Consider the following 23175-nt stretch of genomic DNA (forward strand, 5'->3'; position numbering starts at 1 on the left):
GGGGGTATGGCCCCTGCCCACCTCAGAGTAGGGTGGTCGCCTCCTGCAGCTACTCCCCCACCTTCAATTCCGGGCAGGTGGTGCACCCCGCCCCTACCAGGCTGAAAGCCAGCTTTGTGGGCAGGTGAACAAAGTTCTAGCTCTCCAACTGCCACAGGAGCAGGGTGGGGAGGGGCGCCTGGGAAGCAGGGGGGAGCCACAAAGGCGCAAGGAGCATCGCACTTCCCTCTTCTTTTTTAATGTATACATTCAGTGCCATCAGTCTTCATGTGAGTGCTACTAAAGCAGGACTCTACAAATTCTACTGTGGTTTCATTTTCATACAGTTCAGAATCGTTTCTAATTTTTTTCTCTTTTCATTAGTTCTTTGACCCAGGGGATATTTCGATGTGTTCTGTAGTTCGCAAATAGTTGAGTGTTTTCCAGAGATATTTTTGTTCTTGATTTCTGATTTGATTGCTTTGTGGTCAGGGGACACACTTTTATGACTTCAGGCCTCTTGACTTCTTCCTTTTATTAAGAGTTATTTTATGACCCAGAGTATCGTCTTTTTTGGTAAGTGTTCCATGGATCCTTGGGAAGAATAGTGGCGGTCAAGTCTACTGTGTCCTTGCTGATGTTGTGCCTATTGAAATATCAGACTATAATTGTGAATTTGCCTATTTCTCTTTTCGGTTCTATCAATTTTTGCTTCAGGTACTTTGAAGCTATTAACGGATCCATGAACATTTAAGATTGCTCTTAATTGACCCTTTTATGATTATACAATGACCTGTTGTTTATTGCTGGTAATAATTTTTTGTTTTGGAACTGTGTTGTCTGTTATTCATATAGCCACTCTAGCTCAGCCTTCTTTGGTCAAGTGTTAGTGTGCTATGTCATATTTCTGTCTTTTGAACAAATTTCTGTCTTGACATTTTAAGTGCATTTTGTATAGGTAGCATATAGCCGAGTCTTCCGTTTTTATCCATTCTGACACTCTGCGTCTTAGTTGAGGCTTTTAGACCGTTTTCATTTGCTGTGATTATTGACAGAGTTGATTTGAATCTGTCATCATGCTGTTTGATTTGCATTTGTCCTATCTGCCCCTTGTTCCTGTTCTCTCTTTTTCCACTTTCTTTTAATCGAGTCATTTTTATGATTCAGTGTTATCCATTTATTATTTATTTATTTATTCACTTATTCACTTATTTGTTTAGCTTCCTAGCTAGAACTTTTCAGTTTGGCTATTGTGGTGGTTGGTTTAGGTTTTATAGTCTGGGGGTTAAACATCACACAGTCTAGCTTCCATTAACGTTATACCACATCGTATATAGTTTAGGAAAATTACAATAGTTGACTTCCATCTCTTCTTTCCTAGACAGATCCTTCCTGGGTCGGTGGGATTATAGTTTTCATGAAGTTTAGGAAGATTTGGGCCATTTTTTTTCCTCTCCCTTTCCCCTGCCTCTTTGGGCAATTGTGTATTTCCCCCTTGAAGTTGTCTCCCAGGTTGCCAATGTTAAACTTCAGTCTTTTGTTTTGTGATGTCTCATATGTGTTTATTCCTGTCCATCGTATTGTTCATGTCTAACATAATTTACATGTCTGTAAGTGCTATTTGGTTTTTAAAACAATAGCTTCTATGCCTCTAGTTATCTTTTCATGCTTTGTTTGGAGATATCGTTAGGTTACTTACAAACAGATGGATCCTTTAGTGTTGCTATTACGAATTGTTGGATGAATCCAGAGTGGTGATCAGCCTAAAGCAAATTATGAGTTTTTCTATCCTAGCTAATGTGAATAGATACTGTCCTTTGTGCTGTGGGAGCACCAGGCAGTGTTTCCTCTATCTTTTCAGATTTTTTTCCCTTGATGACTTCCTTCCATGTATGCATTGGTTGTTACTCTGCTGAGTAGCCAAAGGGGACCCTCTGCAGATGTCCAGGGTTCCTTCTGTGTTCTGCTTTCTCCTCTCCTGGATGCTGACCTGTCATCTCTATGTGCCTTGAATTCACCAGACTCTCAGTTTCGTCACCTCGACTCAAGGAGTCTGGAGGAGTCTATTTAAGTCATTTATGTCTCCTGGGTCGTAGCCTGAAAACTCTCCCAAGGCAGTGAGCTTGGGCATGTGTTAGGCTAACATGTTTTGTTTTCAGGGATCATTGTCCTTCATTGTCTGAAGTTCTGTGTCTTGAAAATCATGTTAAAATTGTAATTTGTCTGTTTTGGTTTTGCCTGCTTCAGGTAGGAAGATCAATCAGTACGTGTTACTCCATGTTGGCCAGAAGCAGGTTACAGTGGAACTTCGGCACATGCTCTAGACTGTCGAGAGTGCTTGTCTTCCTCCTTTGCTTAGTTGCCTCCTGCTCATCCTTCATTCCTCAGTAGAGTTACCTCTTCCTCAGGGAAATCTATCTTTCTTGGGCCCAATCTGGATCTAGATATGATCACAGAACTCTGTTTTCTGATAGGAACTATCTGAATTTAGACTTATCATTTGAGTTGTCTTTCTCCTTCACCAAACTTTAAGCTAATCGCGAACCAGGGGCCTTCTCTAGTGTATCTGTAGAGCTGAGTATAATGTCTTACATTGAAGGTATATATTTATTCGATGTGTGAATGAGTGAATTGAAGATGCACCGTCCTGTATATGTAAGAAGTACTCATATATTTTATTTCTGTTTCTGTTTCTTCTCTGATGCAGATTCTGCTGGCTTCTTAAAAATCCAAAATATACTTGTTTCTTATGAAAGATTAAGGAAACTTAACAAAAATCACTGTAAACAACTTACGGGAAAAATTAAAAAAATGGAAAAAACGGTTAGTGCACTACAAAGCGAGCTACAAGAAGCCAAAGACGTGACATCATGGTTAGAGCATCAAAAAGTGGAATGGGAACATGAAGTATGCAGTTTGAGGTATAGCATCTCGGTTTTAAAGAAATATTTGAACTCTTTACTTTTGTATGACAGATGTGTAGGGGCAGTTTTGTAACTGCAAACTTAACGTTATAGGAGTTTCCAGGAAAGAAAACTTCTTTAGTGTTGTGAAGTGTGAGATTCTTGGAAATAACACAGCACGTTCTTAACAGCGAATACTTCTAATAATTTAATGTCTATTCCAAATCGCAATTTTAATGGCCATGGAAAAGTCCACCATAGTCCAAGAAACATCATTATTTAACAGATTGAATTCTGCTTGTTTTTCATCTTTCTGTATTTTAATTAGTGCTGTCAAGAATGTCTTTTATATAAATCTGTTCCTACATTTCTGGTTACTTGCAATAAATTCTTCAATATAATATAGTTTGGTTAAAGTATAAAAAATTTTAAAAAGGTCTTTGATCCATATTTTTAAATTGCTCTCAGGAAAGCTTATATTAATTTCTGTACCTACCAACAGAGTATAAAATGGTCATTTTTCTCAAGACAGTAAAATTCCCCCAAATTGATTCCATTTGATTCTTAACATGCAGGGGTTAAAAGGTAAAGTGGGGGTGCCTGGGTGGCTCAGTTGGTTAAGCATCTGGCTTCGGCTCAGGGGATGATCTCGTGAGTTTGAGCCCGGCTTTGGGTGAGCTCAAGCCCTGCTTTGGGTGAGCACGAACCCCACTTCGGGTGAGCCCCTCTTCTCTCTCTCTCTGTCTCTCCCTCGCTCTCTGCCCCTCGTGGGATTCTGTCTCTCTTTCTCTCTCTCTGCCCTCGTTCACTTGTGTCATCTCTCCCTCAATAAAAAATTTAAACAAAGGAAAATGGGGGTGCCTGGGTGGCTCAGTCATTCAAGCGTCTGACTTTGGCTCAGGTCATGATCTCAGGGTTCGTGAGTTCGAGCCCCGCATTGAGGTCTCTGCTGTCAGTGCAGAGCCCACTTCGGATTTTCTGTCTCCCTCTCTCTCTCTCTCTCTCTGCCCCTCCTTTGTTTGCATGGGCTCTCCCTTTCTCTCTCAAAAATGAATAAACATTTTTTTAAAAAGTGATATGGAAAGTGATTGCTGCTAAGTTTTTCCAACATCTCTGTCATAGGTAGATAAAATTAATTCAAAAGTGTATGCTGAAAGCTTATATTACTCTCTATTGTGTACTTAATTGATATGTATCCTGTGTTGTTCTAGAAGGGATTTTTAAGTGATTCATAAAGTAGGTAATCATCAACAATGTAAGTTGCAAGTGTTGTGGAAGAAGAAACAAAAAGTATAGGGCAACAGATATTAGATTTGCTAGTCTAGTCTTGGATGACAGTAATCTGCACGTGTATGTTGTGTAAACAACATCCGCATATGCTCTCTGACACTGCACATCATTTTGGGAGGTACCTGTAATGTTTCGTCAAGTGGAAATTGTATTTCCAGTGAATTGATAAACTTGTTTCTAAACAGCAACTTCTCTTTTTAATGAGTAACTGAATTATCTGTCCTGTGGAGGAATAATTATACCTGTGGGAAAAGGGGTAATTTTCAACTCTCACTTTCTTGAATACTTTCAAACTTCTTTCCTACAACATCTACCAGAGTTATTACTGACTAAAAGTAACTAAGTTGCATAACGCTTTGTCCTTGCTTCTTTTCAACGGTATATATGTTTTGGAAGAGATTGAAGTGACAAATTAAAAACATGAGCCCTAGAAAGAAAAAAAAAAACAAAACTTGAGAACATAGAAATTTCATTTGGACAGTAAGCCAACATATGTGGAACCAGATCATAAGAGGAACTTTTTATTTCTAACAAAACAAATTTTAAAATAAGCACATTAAATTGCAGATTTACTTTAAAACAAGAGGAAGAAAAAAGAAGAAATGCTGATATGTTGTATGAAAAAATTAGGGAGAAGTTAAGAAGAATAGAAGACCAATATCAGAAAGAAGTTGAAACAAAACAAGAATTTGAACTCGCTCTTAGAACACAAAACATGGAATTGAAGGCCGCAAAAGATAATTTGAATCAGGTAAATTACTTTTTGAGAAAAAATTGTATATTTCCATCAATACTATATAGTGTATTATACATATATTTTATGGTATCCCTTTGATTCAATATATATTATTTAGGTTTAAAATAAATTAAAACATGGGATCATGTTCCTTGGAACATTTGTTTAAAGCTTTCCTCTTCAGCTTTTGAATTTTTTTTTTAATGGTATGAGACCAAAATCGTGATGAAATGTATCTCCAGGTTGTAGAAAAGCGCAGTGACAGTGGCAACTTTCTCCAGAACAGAAGGCCAGAGTATTACAAGATGGAAGTGTAAACAATCACTTTTACAAGCAAAAGGTGCTAGAAATGGCTCATAAGAAAACGAATTCTGGGGGCGCCTGGGTGGCACAGTCGGTTAAGCGTCCGACTTCAGCCAGGTCATGATCTCACGGTCCGTGAGTTCGAGCCCCGCGTCGGGCTCTGGGCTGATGGCTCAGAGCCTGGAGCCTGTTTCCGATTCTGTGTCTCCCTCTCTCCCCCGTTCATGCTCTGTCTCTCTCTGTCCCAAAAATAAATAAACGTTGAAAAAAAAAATTAAAAAAAAAAAAAGAAAACGAATTCTGAAATATCTTCTTTAGTTATTTTGAAGTACATGTGTGTATGTATTTGTATACATTCTATTTTTAAATTATTTTTACTTCTTCTCCATGTCTGTATATATAAATTTTAAAAACCCAACACTGTACATCACGGAAACTATAGAGGGTTTTAAGAGCACATATATTTTTGGGGAGGGGCATGGGGGACGGTGGCATTTTTGTTTCATCGGATAAAATAATATTCTTGATTAAATGCATTTGTCTGCGACAACTTGTGACATTCATAATGTCCTCATCCAAAGGAGAGGCTTGTATTACTTTCTGTAGGAATCGATGAGCTTTCCCTAATCTCAAAACTATTGCTACTAGCAACATGTGTTTTGGTTTTGAACAGTTACTTCACTGCCTTGATATATTAATAGATCAGTTGAACACTTCTGCTAATGGACAGGAGGACGAGTATAGCCAGTTCCCAGGTCATATTTTCGGTATCAAGTCTCCTACTTTTGAGAAAAGTAACAGTTTGCTTCAAGTAGCATCCTCTTTCATTACAAGGAACTTTTGAAAACAATGGTATGCTACGGTATACACTTAATGACAATTTATTGATAGGTATTTTATTCCTAATAAAATAGTGGAGTGTCTTTCCCCTCTTTTATATTTATTACTATTTTCAACATGAAGAGGAAATACAAGGTATTGCAGCAGTAATTTCATGATTTTCTAAGAGATGTATAAATTTCACCTTATTTCCTATCAGCAGTTTGAAATCCAAGACTTCTTTCATATTTGTGTATTTACACTAGAGAAGTAGCAGTGGTTGGTGCAAGAGCACTAGTTGTGGAGTGAGAAGACCTGGGGAGAGTCCTGCAGCTCACCGTTTTAATGTCTCCATTCTAGAATTGTGATAACCAAATGAGTTCTTTGATATATGGAGAAGTATTTATATTATAATACATTGCCTAGATTTCTCAGTTATCAATAGATCTATTCTTATAACTGACTATAGAAATGTTAGCAAAGTAGATATCTATGAAATGTTCTCGGAAAGAAAAGCATTTTAGGAAATTTAGTCTGTCCAAGTAGATACAGAGCTAACGATTTTACTGTGGGGTAGCTGTGTTTTTGATATCTACTGTAAACTCAATTTTTAAGTGTAGTCAGAGTTATTAATCTTTTATTTCAGGCCTTCTGGTTTGTTGTAAATCAGAGAAAGGCTTTTCCAATTCTGAGATTCTGAAAACTTCTCACGAATTCTTTTTTCTTGCATGCCTTCATTATCTTCAGTTAAAGTTCTGAACTTTTGGGAACTTATGCTTGTATAAAATTTGAGATTTGGAGCCAGCTTCATTTTTTTCCAGTTGGATATTCACTTACTGTAATCTTTCTTTCTTTCTTTCTTTCTTTCTTTCTTTCTTTCTTTCTTCTTTCTATATTTCTTTATTCATTAGAGAGAGAGAGAGAGAACGCAAGCAGGGGAGGGGCAGGGAGAGGGAGAGCGAGAATCTTGAGCAGGCTCCTGACTGTCAGCACAGAGCCTGATGTGGGGCTTAAACCCACAGAATGTGAGATCATTCCCTGAGCCAAAATCAAGAGTCAGACACTTAACCAACTGAGCCACCCTGGCACCTCCTGTAACCTTTTCGTTGTTTAAACATAGATTATGCTTTAATTTCAAAGAAAAGCATGATAATGTCATTTTATTGAATGCGATCTGAAAATGTCCTTTGTTTTACTTAGCTTTCTGATAGTCGTGAGAAAATACAAGATCTGTTGCATAAAAACCACATGTTGCAGGATGAAATCGCCATGCTAAGACTGGAAAGAGACACCATAAAAAATCAGAACCAGAGAAAGGAAACAAAATATTGTGAAGACATTGAAAGTGTAAAGGAAAAGAATGACAATCTTCAAAAGACCATAAAGCAGAATGAGGAAACATTATCAAAAACAATATTCCAATATAGTGGACAGCTTAATGTTCTGACTGCTGAGATTATGATGCTAAAGTCTAAACTGGAGAATGAAAAACAAAATAAAGAGAGCCTGGAAGCAGAAGTTGAATCATACCATGCTAGACTGGCTACTGCTGTACACAATCATGATCAGAGTCAGACATCAAGAAGAGACCTAGAAGTTGCTTTCCAGAGAGCAAGAGATGAAGATGGTCACTTACAGGACCAGATGAATTTTGATGTATCTAAACTACAAGATAACAATGAAGTTCTTTCTTGGCAACTTTCTCAAGATGAAAGTAAATTCAATGCCCTGGAAATTGAGCTCCATCACACAAAAGATGCTCTCAGAGAAAAGACTTTAGTTTTAGAATGTGAACAAAGGGACCTAAGCCAAACACAATGCCAGAAGATGGAAATTGAACACATGTATCAGAAGGAACAAAGTAAAGTGAATAAATACATTGCAAAGCAGGAATCCTTCGAGGAAAGGTTATCTCAACTACAAAGTGAAAATATGTTGCTTAGACAGCAACTAGATGCTGCTCACAACCAAGCTGACAGTGAAGAAAAGCTAGTGATTAATATGCAAGACCAGTTTCAGAATATCCAAAAATACCTTAAAGCTAAATGTGAAGAACAAGGTCTTATGCTGGGAGAAAGAAATAAAGAGTTAATCGATGAATGTAAACATTTAAAAGAAAGAATGTATAAGTATAAAAATGAGAAAGGAAAATTAGAAGTAAGTATCCAGAAAGATAACAATTTTTCAGATTTCCAGAAAGAAAATTCAGGTAATATTTGATTATGGCTGACTTGTGAATCTAGTTGAATATTAAAAAAAAAAAGACTATAAATCAACAAAAAGCATAACTCGTATGCAGCAAATAAAAATTAGACCTGAGAGGTGTTTTGATTTGAGTACAGATACTATGTCACCTATGAAACTTTAAGAGGTTAAGTTATAAACTGTTACTAGATGATAGTCTTATACTGCTATAATAATATTTTTCTTAAGTTTCTTTTGAGAGAGAGTCGGAGAGAGAACATGAGCTGGGGAGGGGCAGAGAGAGAGAGAATGCCAAGGAGGCTCTGCACTGCCAGCGTGGAGCCCGACACAGGACTCTCAAAGTCAGGAGCTGTGAGATTCATGACCTGAGCCAAAATCAAGAGTTGCTTGCTTAACCGAGAAAGCCACCCAGGCCCCCCCCTACAATAATAATTGTAATCTTTGCCACCGCATTTTATTACTGTGGTGAGCTGGTAAATGAAAATGCTCAAAGGTAAAATGAGTATTTTGAAACTTAGATCCAATTAATTGAGTTAACTGGACAGTCACTTCAGATTTCCCAGATGAAATGAAGTATAGGTGCTCTTTCTGGTAGTACTTTTCCTTTGGTAGCTTTTTATACATTTTAAGTTGGTATGATTTTATTTTTATTCACATAAATTTCAATTTTCAGTCTCAAATCATGTGTTCCTACAACCTCTTAATTCTTTAAAGGTATCTACTTTACACTACATCATAATTTGGGACAACTGTGGTGAGTGTCAGGAAAGCCATGTTTGAGTAATCTTCCCACTGCTGTTTATAACTTATTTTAAATATTTTTACAAATAATTTGCTCATTTCGAAGCTCAGTTACTGTCATGTGGGCATAAGTTTGTCCAGTACAAAGAGAATTGTATCTCTCTGTGATTTATTAATTTGGCATTGGATCTCCATTTTCAGACCAAGGAGGGGTTGCAGGATTCTTGTTTAGCAGGAATGGAGTGAGTAGGGGAGAGAGCTGTAGGAGCTGAGGTCAGGGGAGGGGGGTGGAAGCAGGGGCCATTGGAATGACTTGACTTTACTCCGAGATAGGAGTCTATTAGAAGGATAAGAGCAGAGGAGTGGATATGTGAGGAATTCTGACGGTAACTTAAGCCTGCAATAAAAAAAGAGAGAAAACCTTTCATAATATAGAATTTGTGACTGCTGTGCCCACTATGTCCCCATTTCTTTTTGAGACTTCTGTAGGTTATGAAGCTTTGCAAATTCACCAGTGGAGAATGGATAGTGAGGCTGAATTATCTAAGTGACATCATCCTGACTAGGCAGGGAGATAACACCTTTTGTTCTTTAACTGAATTCAGTGAACAGGAATGTGTATGTGTTGCTAAAAGAAGGTGAATTGGGGCGCCTGGGTGGCTTGGTCGCTAGGCGTCCGACTTCGGCTCAGGCCATGATTTCACGGTCCGTGATTTTGAGCCCCGCGTCGGGCTCTGTGCTGACGGCTCAGAGCCTGGAGCCTGTTTCAGATTCGGTGTCTCCCTCTCTCTCTGCCCCTCCCCTGTTCATGCACTGTCTCTCTCTGTCTCAAGAATAAATAAACGATAAAAAAAAAATTAAAAAAAATAAAAGAAGGTGAATTGATGTATGTGGTGATATTTCTCAAAGTACGCATGTTAGAGTTGTCTATTATTAACATAATTAAATAATAAGATGATTTAGAAAATCAGTAACAGAAATGTCTTATTAGGTAGTTGTGAGAGAACTTCAACAAAAACTGGCTGATACTCTGAAGAAACAGTCTATGTCACACGCTTCCCCAGAGGTTATATCACATCTTCCTCTGGAAGATGAGACACGGGATCTCAAGAAGAAATTAAGTCAAATCAGAAGTCAAGTATGTAGTAAATGTAACCTGTCAACAGTTAACTTATAGCTGGTTAAATAATATAAGGTGTTTTAGGATACAAACTTCCATGGACCGCTTTCTTTTGTATTTTCATTATAATTAATTGATTATGATTTTAGTATCTTTACAATACATTTATTTCGTAAACCCTGACTTTCATTCTACTGTTTGTGTTATACGTTTTTTTCTTGTAATAGTTAGGAAAGTTGAGGCTTTTGTCTCCTTCCTCACAGAAATTGAGAAACTTTTTTCTTTCTTAATGTAAAACTTATTTTACAGTTGATTTATTTATTTTGAGAGAGAAAGAGCAAGAGAGAGTGTGTGCGTGCATGTTAACAGGGGAGGGGCAGAGAGAGGAGAGAGGGAGAATCGCAAGCAGCCTCCATGCTGTCAGTGTAGAGCCAACGTGGGCTCAGTCTCATGAACCGTGAGATCATGACCTGAGCTGAAAGCAAGAATTGGACGCTTAACTGACGTAGCCACCCAGGTGCCCCAAGAGACTTTTGTCCCCTGCTAAACAATGTTTTTTAATGATATCTCTATTACCACGATGAGGCAAGCTGGATACAATCAGAAGATAATGTTTAATGGAATGTTTCAGATAATTGTCTTAGTTCTCATCTTCACTTTCGGGAAGAATCTGTATTGATTTCAGGATGACTTGTACAGAAAGATCACTTAACAAACCACTTGAACTTAGGCATTTCCTTCATTTTCTCTGCCTTTTAGAGGTCCCATAAAAGTCACCCATTTGACACCCATTTGACAGTTCACTGTCTCTGTGTACGCTCGTGCAACCATCACTGCCATCAAGTAGAATGCTTTCCTGACCCTGAAAGGAAACCCGTACCCGTTGCCCCCAGCCTCAGGCAACCACCAGTCTACTACTTGGTCTCTCACTGGAGTTGCCTCTTGTGAATATTTCATATAAATGGAGTCACACAACGTGTGGTCCCTTGGGACTAGCTAGCTTCACTTAATGTTTTCCGGGTTCATCTGTGTTGGTTACAGCTTATATCAGTGCTTCATTTCTTTTTATTGTCAAACAGTACTCCATTGTGGGCTAAGGCCCTTGTTCATTCATCAGTTGATGGACCTTTGGGTTGTGTCCACTTTTTGCCTGTTAATACTGCTGCTTATGAACATTCACGTAGTTCTTGTGTGGACACCTGTTTTTAATGTCTCTGCCATCAGATTTTATCCTCCGAGTTAATTGGGTTGATTTTACCATCTCTCCGCCGTTACTCATGCTGTCTTTTTAGTTTCTGTTCCTCTTGCCTAAACCTATGTTATTCAGACTTGTCTCACAGTCTCCTTTCCTATGAACTTCCTCTGACTGTTGTAACTCCCATTAGCCTTAACTCTCTTGACACTTGTCATCTAGCCTGCGCAGAACAATATAGTTCTTTATTTGACGTTGTTTTTATTTTTTTAATGACAGGTAATTTCACCTTCCTAAGTATAAATTTAAGGGATAATAATATTTGATACGTGTGGTACTTATCCTTGTATAAATTGAAAATATTTTAACTTAACAGTTTTTCCAATAAAATTAAGTGCTTTATGCCGTATCAATAAATTCTTCTTGGAAACATTGGTATAACAAAGCTTTTATTCTAAATGTATGCTAAAAAATGAAATACAAAATTGAGGGGTGCCTGGCTGTCTCCAGTCTTATCAGAGTCTGCCTTTGGCTCAGGTCATGATCTCCACGTTCTTGAGACTGAGCCCTGCATCGGACTCTCTGCTGTCAGCAGAGCCTGTGTTGGATCCGTTGTGTCCCTCACGTTCTGCGTCACTCAGACTCATGCTATCAAAAAATAAATGTTAAAATGTGTGTATATCTATACACACACACACACTTATATAAATAAAACTATTAATGAAAGCACTTAATCAAATAGAGGAGAAATGTTCAATCAAATGTTTGGGTTTTTTTACCTCTCACTATGAAAAAGCTCTCTAAATTTGTCTTTCTTCTTTACACAGCCAGAACTGGGATTTACAGATTTATAACACTTTACCAACTGCAAAGATCTGGGGACAGCTTTTCTGATATGCTTTTACCACAAAGCCTTAATCTCTTCATCAGAGTACATGTTAAAGCAGCCTAATGTAAACAGTATGGACGTGAAATGATTGAGGAACTTTAGTTTAGCAAGACTCGATTATTTCCATGTCAGTGGCTTTCCCTTGCCTCTGATGGTCATGTAAAGGATCTACTACTCAGTCAAGGAGGTGCTCTTTGTACCTTGGTCTGTGAGCATTGTCCACTGAGTGGTATAGAGAGGAAGTAAGTTAAAAGGATTATAAATGGAAAAAGTACTGTTGGCTAGTGGCATTGGCGAAAGTTGTGTGAAGTACTGAGGAGAGATTCTGGGCCTCATGCTCCCCATTTGCTGCCACTTGCGGTGGAATGAAGAATAACTTCAGTATAATTTGTATAGGGGAACACTTGTATTGGCAGGCCACCAGCCTAAACTATCACATTGTATTGGAATGCAAAATACAGCAGCAGTAATCATGCTAAATGCAGACGCTTAGAGCTGACTATGTGCCACGTACCCTTCTAAGTTGTTCATCTCTTATTTCCTAATTTAATCTTCCCAACATCCCAGTGGGGTAGATACTATTTATTTATTTTGAGATAACTTTTTTAAGGACCTTTATTTTGAGAGAGAGAGAGAGAGAGAGAGAGAGAGATTGTGGGGAAGGGCATGTAGGGAGAGAGAGAAAAGGGGAGAGAGGGGGGGGAGAGGGAGAGAGAATCCCAAGCAAGCTCCTCGCTGTCCATGCAGAGCTCGATGTGGGGCTCAATTACATGACCCTGAGATCATGTCCTGAGCTGACATCAAGAGCCAGACACTGAACCGACTGAGCCACTCAGGTGTCCCAGGAGGTGCTATTATTACCTTCATTTTACAGATGCAGAGACTGAGACATGGAAGTTTTAGGTAGTGTGCTCAAGGTCATACAGCTCATAATGAGCAGAACTGGGAATTCAGACCCAGGCATTCTGGCCCCTACTAGGATATTGCTTCTCAAATTCTTCCATGAAATATCTTGTTGTCACTGAAAACAGCATGTTCAGTTTTATAATCATGAAAATAGCAACGTCATTCGCCTATGTGAATATGTAAAATCATAGTTGATGTGGTGCTTGGAATATGAAAATAGAAATGTTTACCATAAGGTAAATTCCTATATTTCCTCCATTTGACCAATAGATACATTTGTACGTTTATATGATCATATATAATTTAAAAACATTAACAATGTTATGTTTTGTAGGAGATTAAGGTTGGTAAGCTATTCTGTCAGAGTATAGAAACATTTCGTTTTGTCGGCCATAGTCTCTGTTGTAGCAGCTCAACTCTCCTGTTATGACCTCAAAGTAGCCATCAATCAGCATGTAGAGGAGAGTGTGGCTGGCTCCAAAAAGATTTTAGTTACAGTGGCACTTGGGCGGCTTAGTTGTTTGAGCGTCCTGACTCTTAATTTCCACTCAGGTCATGATCCCAAACCCCACATCATGAGACCGGTCATGAGACCGGTCATGAGATGGAGCCCCACATCAGGCTTCACCCTGAGCTTGCAGCCTGCTTACCATTTTCTCTGTCTCTCCCTCTGCCTCTCTTCCCCAGTTCTGCATGCTCTCTCTCTGTCTCTCTCTCAAGTCAAGTAAAAAAAAAAAAAAAAGTTTAGTTACAGAAAAGGGTGATGGTGTTCTACTAGATTTTCAGTAGTTAAAATTATTTTTTTCTGTTTCTTTATTTTTTTTTTCAACGTTTTTATTTATTTTTGGGACAGAGAGAGACAGAGCATGAACGGGGGAGGGGCGGAGAGAGAGGGAGACACAGAATTGGAAACAGGCTCCAGGTTCCGAGCTGTCAGCACAGAGCCCGATGCGGGGCTCGAACCCACGAACAGTGAGATCATGACCTGAGCCCAAGTCAGAAGCTTAACTGACTGAGCCACCCAGGCACCCCGAACATGTCCCTTTGAACGTGATTATTATCCATTTCTATGTCGTCTTTAAAGAACTAATCCATTCTTTTGTCCGTTTTTATATTGGATTGTCTTTTCATTATTGGAAGAGTTACTTAAATAGCCCACATACAAATCCCTTAGCAGACATGGGATTTTCAGGTATTTTCTCCTATTTAGTCACTTGCCTTTTCATGTTCTTGATGGTGATATTTGAAGCATAGAAGTTTTTAATTTTGATGAAGTAAACTTAATCTGCTTTTGTCTTTTGGTGTCATGTCTAAGAAATCATTGCCAAATCCAGTCACAAACATATACACGTCAGCTTTTGTCTAAGAGGTTTATCATTTTAGCTCTTAGATTTTAAGTTAATTTTTTATATATGCTATGGGGTAGAGGTCTGATTTTATTACTTTGCATGTGGCTATCCATTTGTCCCAGTACCGTTTGTTACAAAGACTATTCTCATTCCATTTAATTGTCTGGCACCCTTGTGTAAAATCAGTTCACTATAATGTGAGAGTTTATTTTTAGATTCTCAATGTTAATACATTGACCTATATGTCTGTCCTTATGCCAGTACTGTATCAAATTTTATGAAAACTTTTTCCTAGTTATCTTGCAAATTACCAGTCACTTATGTAATAATAAAATGTCAATGTAGTAGAACTTAACTTTGCTCCTATAGAGATTTTTGCTTCCTGAAGGACCCTTTCGCCAGCCTATGCCTTGCTGACTCCGTGACTCGATGTGAAGTCAGGCTCAAAAAGATAAAATGCTCTTTCTTTAGTGTGTTCAGACTTTTTTTTATTTTTTTTAGAGCATACACAAGCAGGATGTGGGTGTGTGTGTGTGGGAGAGAGAGAGAGAGAGAGAGAAGAGAGAGAAGTTTTAGCAGGCTTTATACTTAGTGTGGAGGCTGACAGGGGTCTTGATCCCATGACCCTGGGATCATGACCTGAGAGGTTGAGGCTCAACTGACTGAGCCACCCATGTTCCCCGCCTGTGCAAATTTTAGTCTCTCAGTCAGTGCTGCCCACTTTCATTGCCATCAAATCTTGGCCATAGGATGTCTTGACTCAGTCTACCGTTTACTTCATTATATTTTATTCTCTCATTATAATGCATAGACTCACCCATACTTTTCACCATATAGGAAGGAAAAGATTAACTCTGGGGTATTCCTCTTTCCTGTTAAGCAATCTTGCTAATCCATCATCTTGCAATTCACAATGAGATCCTCTTCTGACCTGGTTCTTGTGTGTAACACTGGTGTTAATCCTGTTCTTGGCACAGATCCTACATTCTTGGAAAACACAGTAGCCTGTATCGCTTTCTTTCACTTAAATAGAAAGATATGCATAGCTATGCGTTATAGCTCAGCGTATAATTAATGGAATAAACATTACATCATTCAAATAATACAGCTGTACAAAGTGAGGTAGTATTAAGTTGATTTATCAGAGACAAGTAGTAGATTGGTAATTTGAATGACAAAAAATTTTTGAAGCCAACTTGGATGATATGGAGAAGCATTGTGGGACAACACAAAGACGAAATGGTCTTACCTTCCCCCACAAACAAGGTTGGAGTAAGGTAAAGGAGAATGTGCAGTTAATTGAAGTCGTGCTAAAGGACAGTACATTTGTTGTGCTACTGAGAAGATGAACAATGATTTCATAACATTCTCTTTATTTCCTCACTGAGGGAAGGAGAATGAAGATTGAGTATTCAATGGATTAAAAAATACTCAAAGCTGCGTATTTCCTTTAATTGAAATCAGATCAAAGGCCCAATTTTGGTTATCAGATTGACTCTTTCTGGTTTCTCAACTTTTGTGCTTCAAATCATATGTCTCTGTGCTTCTACCTTAACTTGAGGGGAAATTCTAAAGAGGCATTCCTGCCTACTTGTAAGAATTGTTGTAATTGAAGGGAAACTTAGGAAACTATCTTAGACACAGGAAGATGGCAGAGGAGTAGGAGGACTCTAGGCTTGCCTCATCCCACGAATACAACTAGATAACAATCAGCTCACCCTGAATACCCCAGAAATCGACCTGAAGACTGACAGAACAAACTCCACAACAAAAGGGAGAGAAGAGGCCACATCAAAGAAGGTCCTTGATGCAGAAATGTCGTCTAGAAGAGAAACAGATCGTGGCTGCTGCAGAGGGGAGGGAGTTGAGGTTGTGGATAAGGGTGAGAGAGTGGAATGCACAGGGGAACACACAAAGAGAACATTTCCCCATACCCACTGGCTTGGAAAACAAGAGGGGCTGCATTGCATGAGTTCTTGCAACCAGTAGTGCTTAAAGTCTGGAGTTTTAAAGGGCATCCGGTTTAGCTGGGTTGCAGCCCTGAGGTACTGCACTGCTCTTGGACAGAGGGCAGGCAAACAACGTGGGAGCATACAGCCTGGATACAGTGATCTGAAGAGTGCCTGGGGCACACAGTGGGGAGATTATTTGCTCGTCTCAGAGCACGTCCCTCAGAGGCAAAGTTCAGAGAGACCTGTGTGTAGGAACAAAGCCACTGGCTGCCACCATCTCCTTCTCCTGCCCCTCACCACCAACATAAAGCCACCTGCAGGAAGCAGTGCATTGGTAACACTGGCTACCTAACTTGCTTACACCAAGCACCACCGCCTTGCACTCTGGTGGAACTACCCTTCTCAATCACTCTTGCTTGAGTTCTAGCACAGCAGACCCCTCCCCCAGAAGACCAGGACAAACGCTTGCCCACACCACATCTCCCAACCAGAGAGTTTCCTAGTTAAAACTCGCTACATTCAGGCCAGGGACCAAACACACACCAGACCAGGCAAGGAGAGCCTCTGCAGACGACTGGCCTGAAGGATAGCATAGCCAGAACACAACAGCAGGACACATGCAGCACACACTGGTGACACTCCCTGAAGTGCTAGACCCTAGGCATTACATGACGTCTTTTTCCTACGTCCATTACTTTGGGAGCAGGTGACATAGTTAACTGGCTTCTCTAACACACAGAAGCTGGCAGATACCTAGACAAAGTGAAAACACAGAGGCATTTATCCCAAATGAAAGAACAGGATAAGGCCATGGCCAGAGACCGAAATGGGACAGATGTAAATAACACGCCTAATGGAGAATTTAAAACCATGATCATAAGGATATTCAGTGGACTTGAGAAAAGAATGGAAGACATCAGCGAGACCCTTACCACAGACATAAAAGAGTTCAAGGATCAGAGACGAAGAGTGCAGTAAAATGAACAGCAAGCTGAGAGAAGCAGAGGAACAAATTAATGACCTAGAAGACAAAGTAATGATAAACAATGAAGCTGAAGAAGACAAAGAAGAATTATCCAATGCAAGAATAGACTTAAGGAACTCGGTGACTCCGTCAAATGTAAAAACATTCATATGATAGGAGTCCCAGAAGAAGAAGACAGAGAGAATGGGACAGATAATTGATTTGAAGACACAATAACTGAAAAATTCCCTAATGTGGAGAAGAAAACAGACATCGAGATCCAGGAGACACAGAGAACTTCTATCAAAATCAACACCCAAGACATGTTGTAATTAAATTTGCAAAATATACTGCTAACAACTTTTTTTTTAGTGTTTTGTTCTTTTGTTTTGTTTTGTTTTTGCTTTTGATTTTTCTGTGACAGAATGCAGACACAAGCAGGGGAGGGGCAGAGAGAGAGAGAGAGAGGATCCCAAGCACTCTCTGTGCAGAGCCCACTGGAGGCTTGAACCCACGAACTGCGAAGTCACGACTTGAGCTAAGATCAAGTCATGCTTAACCGACTGAGCCACGCAGGCGCCCCACTGCTACAAATCTTAAAAGCAGCAAAACAAGTCATTAACTTCCAAGGAGAAACCCACAAGGCTAGCAGGAGATTTTTCAACAGAAACTTTGCAAGGCATAAGGAAAAGGCATGATATATTCAAAGTGCTGAATGAGAAAAATCTGCAGCCAAATATACTCTATCGAGTAAGGCTATCATTCATAATAGAAGGAGAGATAAAGAATTTCTCAAACAATAATGGAAGGAGTTTGTGACTACTAAATCAGCCTGTAAGAAATATTATCGGGGACTCTGAGTGGAAAGGAGAGATCAAAAGTGACAGTATAAAGGTAGAAAATGTAAAAGCAGTAAAAATGTATATTTCTGTAAAAAAAATCAGTCAAGGAATGCCCCAAAACAGGATATACAATAAAATACCTTATCTAAACCATGGGGAGGAGAAAAAAAAATGAGTTCTAACTTCATTGACCATCAACTTAATATAGACTGCTACACGCAGAGCAGGTGATATACAAATTAATGCTTATCATATACCAAAACCCACTAATAAACATGTAAAGAATAAAGAGAAAGAAATCCAAATATATCATTAAAGCAAATTAGAAAGACATCAAGGCGAGAAAAACAATAAAGGATTTGAGAAAATCTCCAGAAACAACCGCAAAACAAGTAGTAAAATGACAATAAATACATACCTGTCAATAATTACTTTGTATATAAATGGAATAAACACTCCAACCAAAAGACCTAGGGTGACAGGGTGGATCAAAAAACACGACCCATCTGTATGCTGCCTATAAAAAACTCATTTTAGACATAAAGACACCTGCAGATTAAAAGTGAGGGGATGCTTGCACTGTGGGTAATGCAACCTGATGCAGCCGCTCTGGAAAATAGTGTGGAGGTTCCTCAAAACAATTGAAAATAGAACTACCCTATGACCCCTCAATAGCACTACTGGGGATTTATGCAAAGGATACAGGAGTGCTGATTCATAGGGGCACATGTACTCCAATGTCTATAGCAGTGCTTTCAACAATAGCCAAATTGTGGAAAGAGCCTAAATGCCCATCAACTGATGAATGGATAAAGAGATGTGGTTTACATACACACTGGAATACTACCTGGCAAGGAGAAAGAGTGAAATCATGCTATCTGTTGCAATGTGGATGGAACTGGAAGATAATATGCTACATGAAATAAGTCACAGAAAGACAGATATCATATGTTGTCGCTCATATGTGGAATTTGAGAAACTTAACAGAAGACCGTGGGGGAAGGGAAGGGGAAAAATAGTTACAAACAGAGAAGGAGACGGGCAAACCATAAGAGACTCTTGAATGCAGAGAACAAATAGAGGGTTGATGGGGGGGGCGGTGGCTGAGAAAGGAAAGTGGGTGGTGGGCATTGAGGAGGGCACTTGTTGGGATGAGCCCTGGGTGTTGTCTATAAGTGATGAACCACAGGAATCTACCCCCAAAACCAAGAGCACACTGTACACGCTGTATGTTAGCCTAGTTGACAATAAATTCTATTTAAAAAAAATTAAAACGAGGGGATGGAGAAAAAATTTATCACGTTAAAAGAAAATGTAGCGATACTTTTGTTAGACAAAAAGAGTCCTTAAAACAAACACTGTGGGGCACCTGGGTGCCTCAGTCATTTGAGCGACCGACTAGGTCTTGGCTCAGGTCATGATCTTATGGCTGGTGGCTTTGAGCCCCATGTTGGGCTCCAGGCTGACAGCATGGATGCTGCTTGAAATTTTCTCACCCCCTTTCTATGTCCCTCCCCTACTCTGTCTCTCTCAAAATAAATAAACTTAACCAAAAACAAAGACTGTAGCAAGAGCCAAAGAATGCTACTATATCATAATAAAGGGTACAATGCAATAGGAAGATGTAACAATTGCAAATATTTATGTACCCACCATGAGAGCACTCAAATACATAAAACAATAACCAACATAAAAGAACTAATTGATAATAATACAGTAATAGGGCAATTTAACACCCCATTTACATCAATAGATCTTAATTTAAAAAATCACCAAAAAATACATCTTAACAAAAAATCACCAAAGAAACAGTGGCTTTGAGCCATACAGAGAAAGACAGTTACAATATGTGTTCACTCTTATGTGGATCCTGAGAAACTTAACAGGAACCCATGGGCGAGGGGAAGGAAAAAAAAAAAAAAGAGGTTAGAGTGGGAGAGAGCCAAAGCATAAGACACTCTTAAAAACTGAGAACGAACTGAGGGCTGATGGGGGGTGGGAGGGAGCGGAGGGTGGGTGATGGGTATTGAGGAGGGCACCTGTTGGGATGGGCACTGGGTGTTGTATGGAAACCAATGTGACAATAAATTTCATATATTAAAAAAAAAAAAAGAAAAAAAAGAAACAATGGCTTTGAATGGCAGAGCGGACCAGATTGGACTTAAGAGATTTTTTCAGAACGTTCCATCCTAAAACAGAATACACGTTGTTTTCAAGTGTACATGGAATATTCTCAAGAATGGATCACAAACAAAAAACAGGCCTTAATTATTAAAAAACAATACATGCAGGTTAAATAACGTGCTACTACACTGGAATGGGTTAAGCAGGAAATACAAGAAGAAATTTTAAAAAATACATGTATACAAATGGAAATGAGAAAACAATGGTCTGAAACCTTTGAGATGCTGCAAAAGTAGTCCTAAGAGGGAAGTACAAAGCAATATAAGCCTACTTCAAGAAGCAAGAAAAGTTTCAAACAACCTAACTTTACCCCTAAAGGAGCTAGAAAAAGAACAACAAATGAAGCCTGAAGCCAGCAGAAGAAAGCAAGTAATAATGATCAGAGCAGGGGGCCCTTGGGTGGCTTCACTGGTTAAGTGTCTGACTCTCTATTTTGGCTCAGGTCATGATCTCACAGTAGTGAGATCGAGCCCCGTGTTAGGCTCTGTGCTGGCAGCATGGAACCTGTCTGGGAGTCTCTCTCTCTCCCTCTCTCTCTCTCTCTCTCTCTGCCCATCCCCCACTCATGTGTGGTCTCTCTCAAAATAAAATTTAAAAAAGAGATTAAAGCAGAAATGAATGATAGACAAACAAAAAACAGATAAAACTAGAACAGATCAATGAAACCTCGAGCTGGTTCTTTGTAAAAATTAATAAAACTGATAAGGTGTTAGCCAGAGTAATCAACAAGAAAATAGAAAAGACCGAAATAAATAAAACCACAAATGTGAGAGTAGAAATAAGAACCAACACCACAGAGATACAAACATTTATGAGAGAATATTATGAAAAAATGTATGCCAACAAATTGGACAACTTAGAAGAAATGAATAAATTCCTAGAAACGTATAACTTACCAAACTAAACAAGAAGAAATAGAAAATTTGAAAAAAAAAAATAACCAGCAAGGAAACTGAATCAGGAATCAAAAAACTCTCAACAAACACAAGTCTAGGAGCAGATGACTTCAGATGTAAATTTTAACATGTAAAGAAGAGCTAATACCAAAAAAAGAAGAAAGAAAGAAAGAAAGAAAGAAAGAAAGAAAGAAAGAAAGAAAGAAAGAAAGAAAAGAAAAAGTTTAACCTGTCCTTTTCAAATTGTTCCAGAAAAACATAAAAGGAAGGGAAATTTCCAAATTCATTCCATGCCAGCTTTACCCTGATACCAAAACCAGATAAAGACACCACAAAGAGAATTACAGGCCAGCATCTCTGATGAACATGCAAAATTCTTCAAGAAAATAAGCAAACTGAATCCAACAGTACATTAAAAAATCATTCACCAGGAGCAGGGGCAGCTGGGTGGCTTCGTCAGGTAAGCAGCCAACTTCAGCTCAGGTTATGATCTCAAGGCCCTTCGGTTTGAGCCCAGTTTCAGGCTCTGTTGACAGCTTGGACCCTGGAGCCTATTTCAGTTTCTGTGTTTCCCTCTCTCTCTGTCCCTCCCTTGCTTGTGCTCTTTCTCAAAAATAAATAAACATTAAAAAAAAATCGTTCACTATAACCAAATGGGATTTATCCCTGGTGTGCAGGGGTAGTTCAATATTTGCAAATCAATGAATGTGATACCTCATATTAATTTTCAAAACAGCATAAAATCATATTCCAATAGATGCAGAAAAAGAATTTGACAAACTATAACAAACTATAACATCCATTCATGATGGATTTTTTTTTATTTTATTTATTTATTTTTATTTTTTTTTCAATATATGAAATTTATTGTCAAAATGGTTTCCATACAACACCCAGTGCTCATCCCAAAAGGTGCCCTCCCCAATACCCATCACCCACCCTCCCCTTCCTCCCACCCCCCATCAACCCTCAGTTTGTTCTCAGTTTTTAAGAGTGTCTCATGTTTGGCTTTCTCCCAGTCTAACCTCTTTTTTTTTTATTTTTCCTTCCCCTCCCCCATGGGTTTCTGTCAAGTTTCTCAGGATCCACATAAGAGTGAACACATATGGTATCTGTCTTTCTCTGTATGGCTTATTTCACTTAGCATCACACTCTCCAGTTCCATCCACGTTGCCACAAAGGGCCATATTTCGTTCTTTCTCATTGCCCTGTGTACTCCATTGTGTATATAAACCAAAATTTCTTTATCCATTCATCAGTTGATGGACATTTAGGCTCTTCCCATAATTTGGCTATTGTTGAGAGTGCTGCTATAAACATTGGGGTACAAGTGCCCCTATGCATCAGCACTCCTGTATCCCTTGGGTAAATTCCTAGCAGTGCTATTGCTGGGTCATAGGGTAGGTCTATTTTTAATTTTCTGAGGAACCTCCACACTGTTTTCCAGAGTGGCTGCACTAATTTGCATTCCCACCAACAGTGCAAGAGGCTTCCCGTTTCTCCACATCCTATCCAGCATCTATAGTGTCCTGATTTGTTCATTTTGGCCACTCTGACTGGCGTGAGGTGATATCTGAGTGTGGTTTTGATTTGTATTTCCCTGATAAGGAGCGACATTGACCACCTTTTCATGTGCCTGTTGGCCATCCGGATGTCTTCTTGAGAGAAGTGTCTATTCATGTTTTCTGGTCATTTCTTCACTGGGTTATTTGTTTTTCGGGTGTGGAGTTTGGTGAGCTCTTTATAGATTTTGGATACTAGCCTTTTGTCCGATATGTCATTTGCAAATATCTTTTCCCATTCCGCTGGTTGCCTTTTCATTTTGTTGGTTGTTTCCTTTGCTGTGCAGAAGCTTTTTATCTTCATAAGGTCCCAGTAATTCATTTTTGCTTTTAATTCCCTTGC

General features: G+C 39.0%; 1 protein-coding gene across 12 annotated transcripts in view; it reads left to right on the top strand.

The window, feature by feature from the left end:
* Positions 1 to 19877, top strand: part of LOC121033224 (ankyrin repeat domain-containing protein 26-like) — a 102207-nt gene extending 82330 nt beyond the window's left edge. For 3 of the 12 annotated variants that reach the window (XM_040479501.1, XM_040479505.1, XM_040479506.1), the window contains 6 exons: positions 2687 to 2900; positions 4740 to 4923; positions 7231 to 8187; positions 9968 to 10114; positions 13843 to 13849; positions 19534 to 19876. In XM_040479501.1, coding sequence (XP_040335435.1) covers positions 2687 to 2900; positions 4740 to 4923; positions 7231 to 8187; positions 9968 to 10114; positions 13843 to 13849; positions 19534 to 19580 — 1556 coding nt within the window. In that variant the 3' untranslated portion in view covers positions 19581 to 19876. Of the gene's footprint in view, positions 1 to 2686; positions 2901 to 4739; positions 4924 to 7230; positions 8188 to 9967; positions 10115 to 13842; positions 13850 to 19533 lie in introns of those variants that run through there. The other 9 variants (XM_040479503.1, XM_040479504.1, XM_040479499.1 and 6 more) reach the window with 7 other exon arrangements.
* The last annotated feature ends 3298 nt before the right edge of the window (positions 19878 to 23175 follow it).

Source organism: Herpailurus yagouaroundi, unplaced genomic scaffold (assembly GCF_014898765.1).
Source record: "Herpailurus yagouaroundi ecotype Mexico unplaced genomic scaffold, PumYag 142, whole genome shotgun sequence".
Classification (NCBI taxonomy): domain Eukaryota; kingdom Metazoa; phylum Chordata; class Mammalia; order Carnivora; family Felidae; genus Herpailurus; species Herpailurus yagouaroundi.